This window comes from Tricharina praecox, assembly GCF_024521635.1.
Source record: "Tricharina praecox strain CBS 144465 chromosome Unknown BZA05scaffold_32, whole genome shotgun sequence".
Taxonomy (NCBI): Eukaryota; Fungi; Ascomycota; class Pezizomycetes; order Pezizales; family Pyronemataceae; genus Tricharina; species Tricharina praecox.
The window spans coordinates 78,880-94,441 of NW_026250434.1; the positions used below are offsets into that span (position 1 = coordinate 78,880).

Sequence of the window (15,562 nt, forward strand, 5' to 3'; positions counted from 1 at the left end):
ACAGCTCCTTCTCCCCTCACAGACCACTCATTCACCCGCTAACAGCTTCTCCTCCGACTGACAGCTCCGCCATAACCCGCCGCGGATTCAGCACTGGTTGTGCTGTGAATACCCCCACTCCCTCTCCCCCCTCCCCCTCTCCCCCCTCCCCCCCTCTCTACTGCTACTAGGCGTTTGCCCTGCTAGACCTGCAGCTGATACAGCACTGGATTCGCCTAAGAAATGCGCTCTCACTTTTACACAGACGCCTAAGAATTATCCTCGCCGCAGCTCTCCTCTGTCATAGCTCCTCCCGCCGCAACTGCTACTCCTCTTGTATCTCCTACTCCCGCCGCAACAGCTACTGCTACTCCCACCGCAGCTCCTACTCCCACCGCAACTGCTGTTCCCCCTCCCGCTGCTACTACTATTCCTCCCGCCGTAATTCTACTCTTGCTGATGTTCCTCGGTTTTTATAGCTCTTCTGCCCGCATCTCTACCCTCGCCCTAGCTCTACTCCCGCCGCAACTATTACTCTCGCCGCGGATGCGGATACAGCACTGGCTGCGCTGTGAATATCACCCACTCACCACTGCTGCTCGCCCAGCTGGCCCCTCTGTGATTATCCACCCCCCCCCCTACTGCTACTGCTACTCCCGCTGATAGCTCATATCTCTTATAGCTAACTCTACTCTGGCCGCACCTCTACCCTCGCTGATAGCTTCTCTCTCATAGCTTTTCTCGGCGCAACTCTCCATTCCCCTCGGCGCAATACATCAACTTGGCACAACACATCCACTTGGCACAGGCGGCCAAAGCCCGGGAGTAGAAAGAATATTAAATAGTGAAGGAAGTAGATAGAATACTAGATAGAAGTTCAATGCGAGACACACTGGATTACTGCATACAAATCGGCCCGTAGTGATATAAAATCTCCATTCACCCCGGTACTATAGTCATAAAATACTGAGATTGAACTAATGCTCTTATCCACTGATTGCACATCGCACGTAATATTGTCTTTTGCCGAGTAGAAAATTCCAGTTGATGCTGTATTGGTCTAGTAAGGCTATGAGAGTTGTGCGAAGACGCATGCATTTGAAAGCCAGCATGCTGCCATACCAATCTGGAAAGTTTATGAGCTTTGTGTGAAAACGCATTCGTTTGAATGCCACTATGCTGCCATAGCGATCTGGGAAGGTTATGAGCGTTGTGGGCATTTGAATACCAGGATGCTGCCATACCGATCTGGAAAGTTTATGAGCTTTGTGCGAAGACGCATTCATTTGAATGCCAGCATGCTGCCATAGCGCAAATAAAATCAAATAACAGGATAATTCACATCTATCGGTACCGACGTGGCAATGCGCATTGCTTTTCTCAGTATAATCAATTTTTGGCCGTAAAGATTCCGCTGTTTTTGGATTGCCTCCAATCATTCTACTGCTGCCTGGGCCTGGTACTGCCTCCATACCGATCAGCCCTAGTTGTTTACCACTGTATCCAGCACAGCACCGCCGTCGCCGCTTCCGTCCGTACCAGTTCCTTCCTTCCTCCCTTCATTACGTAGAGTAGAGTACGTAGAGTACGCTTTCAGATCGATCCGTTCGTGGCGGAAAGTTGAAACATCCCTGAGATGGGACATTGGGACTGTGTGACTGGCAAATGGGGTCCGGATGGGGGATGAGAGAGTGAGAGAAAGAGAGAGAGTGAGTGGGTGAGTGAGAACATCAACCTAGACTGCCTATGGCGACCTCAAACCCGACTTTTCCTGTCAGCTCGTATAGAGGAAGATCTATCGCCATCAGCCCGTTGGCTACTGCAGCAAGGTCGGGATGGTGCTGGAATGAGTGAAGCTGCGGGCGAGATCGTGTGCGGGGGCTAGGTACATAAGTTGGAGATGTTTTGCACTCTGAAATTTTTGATTATGAGTGCTCTCTCGTGGGTGCAGTGAGTTCTCAGACTGCTAGGTATAAAAGAACAGTAGGTATCTCTTGCTCCTGCCAGGAAGAACGAGGGCGGATGGTATGTACAAGCTCATGATCGTACCGTAGATTGGCAGGCTCGGATGCCACTGAGGCTTACTATCGTGTGTCGTAGGTAGGTTGAGTGACCATTGTTGTGAGAATGCAACTTCATACAAAAGGAAATATCACCAGTTCCAAGCCCTCGAACTTATAGCTGGTTCGGACTTCAATAGACGCTGGTGTCAGGCCCGCTTCAGAAATTTGGTCAATGGCCAGCGCGCTGACTATTTCATAAAGCTATCCAGTCATAAAGCAGACTTTAATAAGAGAGCATCACTCGAATATATACGACACATCATCCACAGATCTTGAGTATTTGCGTTTAGCAGCGAGTGATCATTAATGAACCAAGCCCGATGTGGCTAGCCTAATCACGCCTACCGCTAAACTTCTTCGCGCCTCAGGCAAATCCCAGAAAATTTATCGCAGGCACGAACTCACACAGTTTGTCCATAACCCAAACCCGCTCGTGCACCCTCGACCACAACCACAAATACGACCATAACTTACGGACTGAGAGTCATGTCGGTCTCCCTCTCGGCGCCATACACCGTTTTCCCGTTGTCTCTGCCGCTACACCAGACAAGAGCCAAAGACAAGGACGGTTCCAGTTACCGGTCGTGCTACACAGCGCCAGTCGAGTCCCGAAAGCGGAAACGAACCAATGGCGGCAGTGAGATCGCCACGGCGGTGGACGGCGAGGGCGTGAATATCTATGATGTGAATCCAGCACTGCTCCTGTTTCTGCGGCGGCGGTAGTAGTAGTTACTGACCTGCAATTCTCGCAGGTACGGTCGACGCAAACCATCTCATCCTACGCCCTCCCGCCCGCAACAAAGTTTGCGTGCGCCCCCACCTCTATCGTCACGAAGACCTCAAAGACCGCGACGTTCCGACGCACCTACGCCGCGCTATCCGCCCCCAAGAAGCAGCTCGTGTGCTGGGAGGAGACAAGTGACGGCAGCAGCCGCGAGGAGGGGACGGAAACGCCTGTGCAGTACTACTCTACCGCGGGTGTCTCTACGCAGGAAGTCATCTACATACAAGACCTGAGCGCGATTGCGCAGCGCGGGAAGCTGAAGGATGAGCGTGTTGACAGTGGGCTGTTGACGGTTTATGCAGATGGTCACATACGGTTCTTCTCGGAGGACCTGCAGAAATGTTACTGGGATTTCGTTATGCCAGAACAGAAGATTGAGGGTACTAGTGTCGTATACGCTGCTTTGGCGAGCTCGACGGCTGCACGCAAGGCGATCTTCAGCAATCGGTCCGATATTGCGATTGCGGAGGGCGCTGATGATGCGGTGCTTCTGATTGTGACCAAGCGCCCCGCGGCGTACACGGTCCAGTTCGTTACTGTCCCTGTTGTCGCCGGAAAGAAGAACCCAAGAGAACTGATTTCGCTGCCGCTTCCGACTACTGGCAATGTTGCGAAACTGTTTAAATCCACGTTCTCGGTGCATTTCCCTACCGGAACGCTTTACCAATTGTCTGCGGAAAACCTTACAACCTACGATCTGGTTCCGTCTCGGCCGACCATAGCGACGACTCTCCCCATCAAATCCTCCTCGATTCCCGGGGTGCACCCAACGTCATTGCTTCGGATCTCGTCCTCGACCGTACTGGTGGCTACGAATGAAGAGATTACACTTTACGACACCAAGTTTTCGTCGCTGCAAGCCAGTGTATCCATCCAGGATTCCAACCCTTCAACCGCAATTTCACGTGCTTCGACCCCCGCCTCGGCCCTGGTGGGTGCCAGCTCGATCGGAAGCGTGTTCCTCACCACCTACATCCAGGATATGGACCTCGTCATGGGTTACTCTCAGAGCGGCATTGTTGGGATCCAGCTTACACGTTCGCGTGCGGAGACGAAGGAAGGACTGCTGATTGACTCCCTCGGCCGGGGTATCGACGGAGCGGGTATTGCAGCACCTTACAAGACTGGGAGATCAGGCCATTTCCTCGTGAGAAGACAAGAGAGTGAGAAGCAAATGGCAGAGGGGGTTTTCAAGCAGCTGCGGGAGGCTAAAGCATCAAAAAATGTGGTTGCGTTTGAGGTTGCGTTTGCGGAGTATGTTGGAATTCAACTTGGACAATCGGAGAAGCCCTCCACCGATGGGGAGGACGCTGCCATGGTGGACGTTGATGGGAAGGATGGGTCTGCACCGGATAAGGAATCTATGGCTCTTGCTAGGCGCGAGGACTCGGCGGTTGACGGTAATATCGAAATCCCCGAGAGCGCCCACAAGACTTTACGCACCGATTTCGTCGCGGCTGTGTTGTCCATGATTTTTGAGGTTACGGAGTCCAAGGAGAAAGAGCAACAGATGATCATAACCATGTTTCCGCCCAATGCGCTCCGCTACCTCCTGGAATCCGGGAACTTTTCGACACTTTTCTTACCGCTCAAGGAGGGACTGATGAAGGCGCTGCTAGCTCATGATGGAACTTTGCGAACTCTGCAGTGGTTCCTCACCACGCTGACGGACCTTCCGGTGGCCGAGATTCTGACCGCTCTCGAGCTGGCGCTGTCGCCGACAACATCGGTACCAGAGGGCGAGACGTCTGTGATCTTTGAGATCCATCGCGCCGAGATCGTCCGGGTTACGTTGCTACGGCTCTCCACTTTCCCCGCATCGACGATCATCAAGTCTCTCCGTGCCCTCACCAGCGATGCCATCATGTTGCTCATCCGCCTGCTGGAAAACGAGCTCCTGTGCGAGGAATCGGACGAGCCAGGCCAGACCATAGGCATCGAAGACGTTCGCATTGTCGCTGATCTTCTTACGTGCGCCCTCGATGCGGTGGGAATGTCCGGGCTGGTCATGACCGAGACCCCCGATATGTTACTCGGACTCATGGAGAACGTTGAGGAGGCGCTGGACATGGTTGAGCAGGCGGCGGATCTGAAGGGGCTTATGGAGGAACTTTTCCGCCATGTTGACTGGAAAAACGTTGTTAATGCGCCCCCGGCGCCACCCGTACAAGAGCAAGAAGAGGCGCAGGACGAGGAGGCCGCTGCTGAAGAACCAGCTCTCGCCATCGCCGAAGCCACCAGCATGGAAGCCACACCTGCCCGGGCACCGACGACATCGAAGGCCGTCACGATCAAGAAACAACCTGTCGCTCTCCGCAAGAACCAGCAAAAGCGCCGCCGCGAACGCTTCGCAGTCGCCCGCACGATAGTCGGCCACAAAAATATGCTCTCCCGTGCAACCGCCGTCAGCAAATCGGAGATGATCAAACAGGACCGGCCAGTGGCACTATCCACCGCTAAGGGAGTATCCCCCATCCTTCCCCTCGGCGCACTCGCGCTCCGAAGGATTGTCGATCCGCTAGTTGGAAAGGAGTTCATGCTCTCGGGAGAAGTCAACAAGCCCAAGGCGAAGGGTGGCAGGAAGGAGACCATGAAACGCGAATACTGGAGGGAGGGGCTCGCCGCTGGCGCGTATAGTGTCGAGAGTATGGTTGTCTAGACGGAAGAATACTTGGGTGTATAATATTTATTTGTTGTGGCGCTTGTTTCTGTGTGCTTGGGGGATAAAAGTTGTGGATTGATTGTGCTCGTGGTTGGTTACTCCTGTTTACATGTATGTATCGTCGAGGAGAGGAGAAATGCATGTCTTCTCCAACGACGAAAGTGAGATGTGAAATTCTCCGGCGGACAACCACTCAAGTACTCATAATACGTAGGAACTTGGGTAAATACGACACGTTCTACGACCAGTTGCTTTTTCTTGAATTTCGGACCACAAGAAATCCACCAGATCTTAATCATGCCCTCCACGCACCTTTGTGGGCCCGTGAAACAATTTCCAGCCACAGATTGTGGTGCTAAGTCATGACCTCGTGACGAAGGCTGTGGCTTGGCCGCTATGCGCGTTTACCCATCTGAACATTCTAACCGAAAGCACGCGTCGCTGGCGGCACTTCGAGCCAGGAAAGGGAAGCAGTCGAGTGAAGAGAGTACTCTACTGTCCATTGAATTCCCGGGTCCATTTCCTATTCTCTCTCTCTCCCTGTCCCTCCATTACCTTTTTCCTTCCATTTCCTCGTCGTCAGTCTCAGTCCCTTCAGCTCTACTTAATTCTCTTTGCTTTACCTTTCAATTCTCTATAGAGACCGTTTTCTCTAGTTAGATACCGTTTTCTCTAGTTAGATACCGCATCCACCACAAGCCAGCAGACCGCGTCCTGCTGCAAGTCCAGTGGTAGCCAGCCAGTTGAGCCTCGTCGCGACTTCCTCGGAAATCTTCACGCGCCAGCACAACCAACCAATCCAACCGAGGACTTCTTGCACTTCTTTCCATACACTCGGAGCAGACAGAAATTTGCGGATGGGTGTGAATTAACGAGAACTATACAGCCATGCGCACATCTGCTAGTAGCGGTTCTCCGCCGGAGACCGTGCCTACTGGTGGTGAAAATGCCGCCTCGCTACCTGATGCTCCCCCGCCGACCACTACTACCACGGCTACCACGGCTACCATGGCTACCACAGTGGCTCCGCACCCGTTCTTCATGAAGACTTCGGATAAGAGTATGTTTCTCGATCCACCGACTGGCTGGCTCGTATTGACACCCGTGCGTTTAACTAGAGCGAGTATTCGAAAAGAAGCAGCAGGAGCAGCAGGAGCAGCAGCAGGAGCAACCACGAGCACGAGTACGAGCACGAGCACCGACTCCGAACCCCACGAGTGCCTCCGACAACGACAACGAAGAGCAGCTCCCCGAGCGCGACCCGTCCACCTCCTCCTCCAGGCCGAAGCGGGCCCGCAAAAAAGCTACAAAGCCTCGCAAAGGCAAGCTGCCAGCTCTACCGCCGAGGGATACGAAGGATGATGCCCGCCCGAGTTCGTCGGCTATGAACCTGGCATCTGTCCGTACGGAGATTGATCCTGTTACTGCCGCTGCGGCCCCGTTGACGCCGAGCTCGTCGGTTGGGTCTTCGGTTGTTGGCGAGGAGGTTGCGAGTGTGGGGGTGGGGAAGGGGATTGCGGTGGTGGATGGAGCGTTGGCAATGGATGTGGATGTGGTCGCGGAGACGGAAATGGACCCGAATCGGCGGAAGACTAAACGCAGGAAGAAGGCTGCACCTGTTGCTCCCATTGTCACCACCGCAGCCGCAAAAGCGCCATTCCGCATGCCTGTCGACGACGAGGCGGGGATGATTCCTAGCAGTAGCCGCGCGAGCACCCCCCAGAAGCGTGGTAGACTCGAAGTGAGTCGGTTGGATACGAAGCTGGTGATCCGTGCGTCGTCGGAGGTGGCGAGTGAACTTTTGCCAAAGAATGCTGCTGCCATGCCGCCGATGAGCCCGATGTTTCCGCTGCCACTACTTCCTTCAAGCCCGGTGCTTCCCCCGGGTGGGACCATGTCTGGATTTTCGACGCCGATGCGTTCGAGCCTCAAGATCCGCGCGAAATTTGACCGCGAATCGGGGATGTTCACGATCGTTAATCCGTCTTCACGGCTGGGCGATACTTCGCCGACTCAGCGACCTCCCATGAGTAGCCCAATAATGCTGCCGAGTAGTCCGCCACAGCAGCTACGAGTTGGATTACCACCGGTGCGCAACGCATTCGCTTTACTCGGAAAGAAGAAAACCCCGGAGAAACCACCACCTGCTAGAAAGAAGAAGGATACATCAGCACTTGAGGATTCTGCTACGATCGAATCGAAGCCGGCCGGAAAAGGTAGAAAGCCTAGAAGCAAAAAGTCCGACGATAAGCTGCCGTCCCCTAAAGATCAGACGACGGCGGCTGCGGATTCGAAGCCCGGCAGCACCATGATCACCAGCAACAAACCGGCGCACCCATTCTTTAGTGCTGCGGGAAGGAAGAAAATGAAGCAGACTCCAGCCGACGAGGACACAAAGACTGAGGGCACGGCCATCACGCCTCCACAGGGGCCATCTCCCGGAGCCTCAAAAAAACGTCGAGAGCGAAAGGGAAGCTGGGTGTTCTCATCTGCTTTCGGGAACCCCGCCGCAGACCGAGTTGCCAAAAATCCTGCATTGCCGGAAGCGCCTTGGCCTCCCCGAGGAACCGCCCATGTTCGTGGCCTCGACACTTCGGACAACGTTATCGCGCCGGCTCATACCCACGACTTTAAGTATAATCTTAAGCTCAAGGGATCCAACATCGTTGTAACGGCCGAGGAGGACATTCTCAAAAATTTAGCTTCGACGTTGGATCTGCTCAAGCTGAAAAAGATGGTCTCCTCCGAGGATTACCAAACGCTAAAGTACCTCGGCGCCTTGTCCGATGGGAAGGTGCCCAATAGGATTATCACCACCGGAAGTCTACTCCAAGAGATGGTCCGCCCCCGAGTTTCTGCGAGGCTCCCGCATCCGAAGGCAATGTCCCAAGCTGGAGAGGATTCGGACTCTGGTGATAATCTCACCGTTGGTGGAATGAGCGTGCACCCTGCACTTTTCAAGCTCTACCAGCGCTTGGGTACGACTCTCACGGCGTTCGACATGCACGTGTGTGAGTCCTCCCCGTGGGAAGTCAAATATGCCCCCGAGACGGCCAGTGAAATCCTGCAGACCGGACGCGAGAAGGATATCCTTCGGCAGTGGTTGATCGAATTGCGGACCGACAAGGTACACGTGGAGAAGGGGAATGGGGGGAGTGGAAGTGGAAAGGGAAAGCGCAAGGGTAAACCGAAGGCTGCCGCCGTCAAGAAGAAGCGCAAGAAGAAGGGTGACGATCTGGATGGATTCATGGTCGACAGCGAGGGGGAGCAGAGTATAATGGATGAAATTACCGATCCCGAAGAGGATGACTGGCTCAATCCTACCGTGAAGACAAAGAAGTCTACCGTCCGGTCCGGCGACAAGATGAATGAGCTCATCGGGAAGACCAAGGACGCCAAGAAGACAAATAGCATTGTCATCAGCGGACCGACTGGATCGGGGAAGACTGCTGCTGTTTATGCTACGGCCAAAGAACTTGGATATGTTGTCTTTGAGGTCAATGCGGGGACTAGAAGGTGCGGAAAGGACGTCTTGGATCAGGTCGGTGATATGAGTCGAAACCATCTCGTGCACCAAGCCAAGAGCGCCTCGGAAACGAATAATCCATTCTCGAAGGCCAAGACTGCAGCGGCCACACCAAAGGACGTCGTTGCAAAGCTTGAGGACGAGATGCAGATGCGTCAGAAACAGTCGCTCATCCTCTTTGAGGAAGTGGATATTCTCTTCGATGAGGATAAGAGCTTCTGGAGCACCGTTATCACCTTGATGTTCAAGTCGAAGCGCCCGGTTGTCCTTACGTGCAACGATGAGTCGCGTCTCCCTTGGGATGATTTGTCTCTTCATGCCATTTTGCGCTTCTCCGTTCCACCGAGAGCCTTGCTAGTGGATCACCTCCTGCTGATGGCTGCGAATGAGGGCCATCTCTTGCAGCGTTCCGCAGTGGAAGGTCTCGTGCAGGCTAACCGGGAGGATCTTCGCTCATCGATCATGGACCTGCAGTTCTACTGCCGCATGGCAGTCGGAGACCGCAAGGGAGGCCTCGACTGGATGATCAGCAGGTATCCCATAGGATGCGATATCGCTGACAACGGCGAGAAGCTTCGCGTGGTTAGCGAAGATACTTACTGCCCGGGAACAGGCATGGTGAACGATACACAGGGCTTTAGGGAGGAGCAAAAGTGGATGGATGTCTGGGAAGGCTACGGGCTTGATGTTGGTGCTTCGAATGAAGGAATCCGCCGATGTGTCGATGCGATGCCGACGGATGAGCGTGCCGATAGGCTGGCTGCACTCGAGATCTCGGAGACCTTCTTTGGTGCCAGGAGTGATGCAGATGCGTTTGCATCTCTTTCTGGTTCGTATGATGATGTATGTGCATTCCCCAATCACTACCAATGGTGCGAAATAGTACAGTATAGCTGACAAGCCAAACAGCCAAAGCTAGATTTCTCCCTTCCTAAGAGGAGCGGAAAAACAAGGCTGGACGATCTCTGCGGCTACAGCATCCTCCAAACGGAACCCCACATCGTTCCAGGCTCGGTCGAGACCGAAATCACCGTGTACACGCGCTCCCTCGCCCGCAGCTACCTCACCAGTGAAGTGCATAAAATGTCGCTCACGCTGCCACCCCTCAGTAACTCCACAATCATGGAGTCCATCACCTCACGCCACGAGGAAGATGGTGTCTCACGTATGCAGCTGCAGAACCTCTTCGCCCCGCTATCGAAAGCCGAGACCATGTTCGCCTCCACGCCGGCGACTACTCACAGCTGCGTATACCCATCACTCCGCACGCTAGCTACAGAGGTCGCCCCCTATGTCCGCAGTATCCTGCGGTTCGACATCATGATGGAGAAAGAGCGCCGCAGGGCGAGCAACCTGCTCAGTCTCGGCGGAAAGCGCAAGACCCGTGCGGCAAGATTGGCCGTTGAGGGCGGTGATCGCCGGCGTAAAGAGAGGTGGCTGCGCGGGCTCGGTGCAGACGTGGTAGGACGCAGTGCTGGAGATGACTGGGTGGTGCAACCCGGTGAAGAAGAGGATGGCAGGACGTAGATGGAAAATGTTTAATGCTCGAAATGGTGTTTGATCTTACAAATGGGCGCGGATGAAGGCATGTACAGCGGATATTTTTTGTGAGGCGTTTGTTGTTTTAGGGACTGTATTGCTTGCGTTCATGGTTTTTTGTATTTTTTTGTATGTTTTCTCTTTTTTTCTTTTTTTCTCTCGCATTTGATGGGTGGGACTTTACACGGAATTTGGGATGATTGTGAGGGGACTTAGATTTGGCGGGAGCGAGCTGCGGGTGGTGATAGGCGGATGGACTGGACCCTTGTATTACTAGTACTACTTCGTGGTAGAGCTCGAATTGACTGATGCTGACCTTACCTAGCCGTTATGAGTTCCCCACAACCTCTACTATACACTGTACCATGAGCGCAACCGACCTCGAACCTCCGAAAGACCCAGTGCTTTACTCCCATCCCCTCTATACTAGTACGCCCTGTCCCGTACCTTCATCGGACGATGGCGACCTCTGTGTGGAGCTCCAGCCAGACGTGTTCACGTATACGCACCGCGTCCTCTTCGGCACGGACAAGCTAGTTGTTGCTACAGGCAAGCTTTGTCCACGAGGCCTAGAAATCCATCACCCCTCCGCCTCCGGCGGAGAAACAGCCCTCAAGCGCCTACAGATAGCGACCATTGCACCCGGCGATTATCCGCAGATCGTGGACGCGCTGACGCAGCACGCACTCGAGACACGGGACTTCACGCTCGTCGTCAGAGCTTCAGATTCGGAAAAGGTGCTGGACCGGATCCGCGTTCATCGCGGCTTGCTGGCCGCGAGGATCCCCTACTTCCGCTCACTGTTCTCCGGCGGGTTCAAAGACTCTTTGGGCGACGAGGCTACGCTACGGGACGACGTTGTCACCGCTTCCGCGGCGCGCCGGGTGGCGGCGTGGTGCGCTCTCGACTTTGATACCGCCGCACTGGGATTGGGGTCCGTGAAGGAGGCACTGGAGCTCGCTGTGGCCGCGGACTTCCTCTGCGCGGATGATCTGTGGGCGTTCGCGCTGGCCTCGGCCTGGAGCTCAATGCCGCTTTGGCTAGTGAAGTGCGATGTGTGCGCCGTGAGCATCCCGGCGTTCCTGGAGGGGGTCGAGGCAAGCCCCGTGTTGAAGGAGAGGCTCCAAGAGGGTGTGCAGGCGTGTCTACGGATACTTGCGACGCCGGAGGGCGTGCGAGTGTGGAAGCGTCCGTTGATTTCCATGTCGGACGCTATTCTGAAGAGACTGGTGGCGACGGCAGAGGAATACCTGGCAGAACAAGGCAGTAAGAATGCGTATAGGATGTTTCTGTTTGTTTCGGAACTTGCAGCGAAGGTGAAGACTTCGCCGCTGAAGACGAGGTGGGAAGAGATGTTGTTGCACCCAGTGTCGACTGCGTGCGCGCGAGTTGCTGCGGCTGAACTGGGCGACCGATACCTTGTCCGCCTGGTCAAGCGAGTACATAAACTCGTCGTTTGTCGCGACAAGAGCGTGGTGGATGAATTCCTGCAGTGCGTTGCGGGGACCGTGGAGAGACGGAATGTGAAGGTGCTCTTGTTTGGATTGGCGGATGTGACATTGCCAGATTCTGAGGCTGTAGAGAAGGCTAGGGAAATAGTTTTGAAGTGGCTGAAGAAGGAATGGTTGAGTATTGCTGTGGACGGAGGATTTGCGGAGTGGGAGGCCGAGGAGAGGGAGTACCTGGCGTCCAAGCTCGGGATTGCGGTTGAGGATCTTGGAGTGACCGCGAGGGCGAGGCGTGTCGGCAGAGGACATAGCAGCGGGAGTAGGGGGAAGACGTAGTAGCGGGAGTATGTAGGCGGCGGCGCTGCATCAACACGGGGAAGTCCATTCTTTAGAAGGCTAGCGGTGTCTGAAAAGTTATACATACCATCTAGAAACATGATAAACTATTCTCTTATGTGTTTCATTTGTGAACTTTCATCAACAGCCCGAATGGTCTAGTGGTATGATTCCTGCTTTGGGTGCAGGAGGTCTCCGGTTCAAACCCGGATTCGGGCCTAGATCTTTTGCTTTTTGGTTCACGTAAGCATGTTACACGAGGCCTTTCAGGGATCGTGACATGACACGGCAGGCCACCGGGGCTCGAGCTCATCTCTCTACAACTCCCCCGCGCCACCTGCCTTCGAAACACAGCACAACGGCATGGAGCAGAATCGTGCGCTAGTGATTCTGATCCTCCTGATCATCTTCTTCTTCCCGGACGGGCAAGGGCCTGACCGAAGCAAGGAGGCGATCAACGAGATAGCTCACGAACGATACAGCCTCGATGTGCTACGAAACTCGACCTTCGGACATCCCGGGAACCTGACGGGTCTGTTGACGGATGCGCCCACGCCGCCGGGGCAAGTGCGCGAGAAATGGAGGGGGATACGGGCGAAACTGTTGAAGAGCTTTGCGGAGCCGCTGCTGGCAAAGCGGGGGGCGGAGGTGGAGGAGGTGCTACGGCCCCGAAAGTCGGGCGCAACGGTCTACAGGAATGCTACGGGGAGTGTGTTGGGCCGCTGGAAGAAGCAGGAGTTTCCGGATCTGCCAACGACGGCACAATCGAATGTTACGTACCCGAGTAACTTGACGGCGCTCGACGCGGGGAAGTTGATGCTTAGCATCGAGGATACTACTGAGGCTGCCAAGGAGAGCGGGCTGGTGGAGGTCAAGATGGCGCTCAGGATCAGGGATGAGGATGGTGGGAGTGTGGTCGATGTGATGCTTAACGGCGTGCATTTTTCGGAAACGGGAGAGATGGTCGCGGCGACGACTTCGGAACGGTTGGTCATCATCTACATGTAGTCTTGTTGGGGCCGCGACTGATGGTTTGCAGATTCGCCGGAATATTCGCCTTGCCGCATTTCATGCTCCACGAGAAGGAGTACAACCAGTCGAAGGCCCTCCTACTACCGTCGATCGAGAAGGTGGTTGAGAAGATGGAGGCGACACGGTATATGGATGCACCGTGGCTGACCGGAATCGACGGCATGCCCTTGTCCGAGGAGCCGCAGTGCGAGTACATTGCGTACATCCAGCTTCACCCCGTTGATCCGCTGTTCGAACACAGGCCGGGAATGCATACGGATACGAAGATTATTATGCAGGAGATTGAACGGGAGATGCGGTTTCCGACGGGGTCTTCACTACCGCCTCCTCCGCCGCTCGAAGCAACGGTCATGGTGTATTCGCCGAATTGTGGAGTTGTCCTCGTTGCCGACGAGCTGGAGGGACAGAAGGTGGAGCCGTTTTACAGTCAGGCCTCGCATCTGGGACTGGGAGCGGCAGCAGTTGCGGCATTACAGATATGGATCCTAATACGCCAGATGAACGATTCCAATACTCTCAGCACTATCAGTAGAGTCAGCTTCTGGACGATTACCATGATGGCTGTGGTCGATGGATACTTCTTCTTCACTTTCATGATAGTCGCCATCTTCCTACGCGCCTGTTTCCTGCCCATGGTCGCGGCATCTTTCTGTTACCTGATGCTCTCGGCGGTGTTTGGAATGCGGTTCCTGGTCTCCACATATAAAGTCCAACGCCAATCGGCTCCGCTGGCTCCCGCCGCTCCTCCTCCGCCTCCACCGGCTACTGCTCCTTCAGATGGTCTCCCCCTCCCAGCCACAGCCGTCCCACAGACCCCCGTTATCATACCCCCCACAGCAACCGCCACCGCCGTGACCGACGACGAAGTCAACGCTGAAATCAGTGCCCTACACACACGCTTCTACTTCGCGCTGATCGCAATCCTCTTCTTCTCCCTCCATGCCGCAACTTGGCCCCCATTCTACCGCGACATCTTGGTGCATCTCGTCCTGCTAATCATAAACTCCTACTGGATCCCACAAATCTACCGCAACATCATGCGCGGCTGCCGCAAGGCCTTGCGCTGGGAATTTGTTCTGGGCACGTCCATCTGCCGCCTCGCAGGCGTAGGCTATATCTACCTCTACCCGGGCAACATCTTCCACTCGGCGACCAACCCCATGGCCGTGTTCATCATTGCCAGCTGGGTAGGGCTGCAAATCATCGCGCTGCTGGTGCAGGACATCTTCGGACCGCGCTTCCTGATCCCGTCCCACTCGCTGCCACAGGTGTACGACTACCACTGCCCGCTCCCGGCGACCGACGAGGAGGCGGCGCAGGAAATGGGCACGCCGACGGACGACGGCAGGATGCGCAGCTTCGATTGCGTTGTGTGTATGCAGACCGTCGACGTGCCGGTTGCGGGCGCTGCCGATGGCAGAGATGGACTGCTCGGTAGGAGGGGCTATATGGTCACGCCGTGCAGACATGTCTTCCACTCCCATTGCCTCGAGGGCTGGATGCGATTTAGGCTGCAGTGTCCGATTTGCAGGTATGTCGCCCGTATTATAACTACAACACTCGTGACTCCGGGATGGGGATGGTTGCTAACTAATTGGTGACGTAGGACTCCGTTACCGGCTTTGTAGATGTAGATATAGATGTAGGTGTAGGTGTAGGATATGATAGACGTGCGATGCAGTTTTACTTGGTTTAGGCTTTGGGGGTATTTTTTTGTTAGGTATTTTGATAGGTACGGCGTTTTTCCATTCTCCACTTTTTAGAGAGAACTTGTTTGGGGCTGTATGATATGATATAGTTACCTGTATTTGGCACCCACTGAGAATTCGGTTGGAGATATCACTAGCGCGAGTGTGAGTCGCCGATGAGTGATCCTGCGTGAGTATTATGCAGTGCTCGACAATGGGTTTTTATCACCGTCTAGACAACAGTGACCAGAGCGACACTCATTGCCAAAATCTATCCCAATTACCAATCTATTACCCACCACCACCACCACCAGCAGCCCAGCAGCAGCATATTGAAGTCTATACTTGTACTATCTACGGTACATCATCTCCCCCTCGTCTCCCCCCTCCCACCTTCTACTCGAAACCACCCCTCTAGCGAATACAGACAAAAATATAAATATAAATACAGTTACAGTTGTAGAATACAAAAAAACAAACCCCCAGCCACATGTACCCAGTCAGT

General features: G+C 54.5%; 4 protein-coding genes and 1 non-coding gene across 5 annotated transcripts; all 5 read left to right on the top strand.

Moving 5' to 3' along the window:
* Positions 1 to 2,436: 2,436 nt before the first annotated feature.
* On the top strand, positions 2,437 to 5,669 carry BZA05DRAFT_379070 (uncharacterized protein). The gene is made up of 2 exons (XM_051481877.1): positions 2,437 to 2,726; positions 2,795 to 5,669. Exons 1-2 carry the CDS (start codon positions 2,529 to 2,531, stop codon positions 5,483 to 5,485), a joined length of 2,889 nt encoding a protein of 962 aa, XP_051335621.1. The 5' UTR covers positions 2,437 to 2,528; the 3' UTR covers positions 5,486 to 5,669.
* A 2,184-nt stretch (positions 5,670 to 7,853) lies between these two features.
* On the top strand, positions 7,854 to 10,541 carry BZA05DRAFT_343564 (uncharacterized protein; the record flags this gene model as incomplete). Its single annotated transcript, XM_051481088.1, has 2 exons — positions 7,854 to 9,857; positions 9,924 to 10,541. The coding sequence occupies 2 exons, from the start codon at positions 7,854 to 7,856 to the stop codon at positions 10,539 to 10,541; spliced, it is 2,622 nt and encodes an 873-aa protein (XP_051335622.1).
* A 327-nt stretch (positions 10,542 to 10,868) lies between these two features.
* Positions 10,869 to 12,423, top strand: BZA05DRAFT_410332 (uncharacterized protein). Its single transcript, XM_051484886.1, has one exon. The coding sequence runs from the start codon at positions 10,919 to 10,921 to the stop codon at positions 12,335 to 12,337; it is 1,419 nt and encodes a 472-aa protein (XP_051335623.1). The 5' UTR covers positions 10,869 to 10,918; the 3' UTR covers positions 12,338 to 12,423.
* Positions 12,424 to 12,484: 61 nt separating this feature from the next.
* Positions 12,485 to 12,556, top strand: BZA05DRAFT_t274. Its single transcript has one exon. It is a non-coding gene; the product is annotated as a tRNA-Pro (tRNA).
* A 104-nt stretch (positions 12,557 to 12,660) lies between these two features.
* Positions 12,661 to 15,252, top strand: BZA05DRAFT_379074 (uncharacterized protein). The gene is made up of 3 exons (XM_051481878.1): positions 12,661 to 13,323; positions 13,377 to 14,900; positions 14,976 to 15,252. The coding sequence occupies exons 1-3, from the start codon at positions 12,701 to 12,703 to the stop codon at positions 14,995 to 14,997; spliced, it is 2,169 nt and encodes a 722-aa protein (XP_051335624.1). The 5' UTR covers positions 12,661 to 12,700; the 3' UTR covers positions 14,998 to 15,252.
* The last annotated feature ends 310 nt before the right edge of the window (positions 15,253 to 15,562 follow it).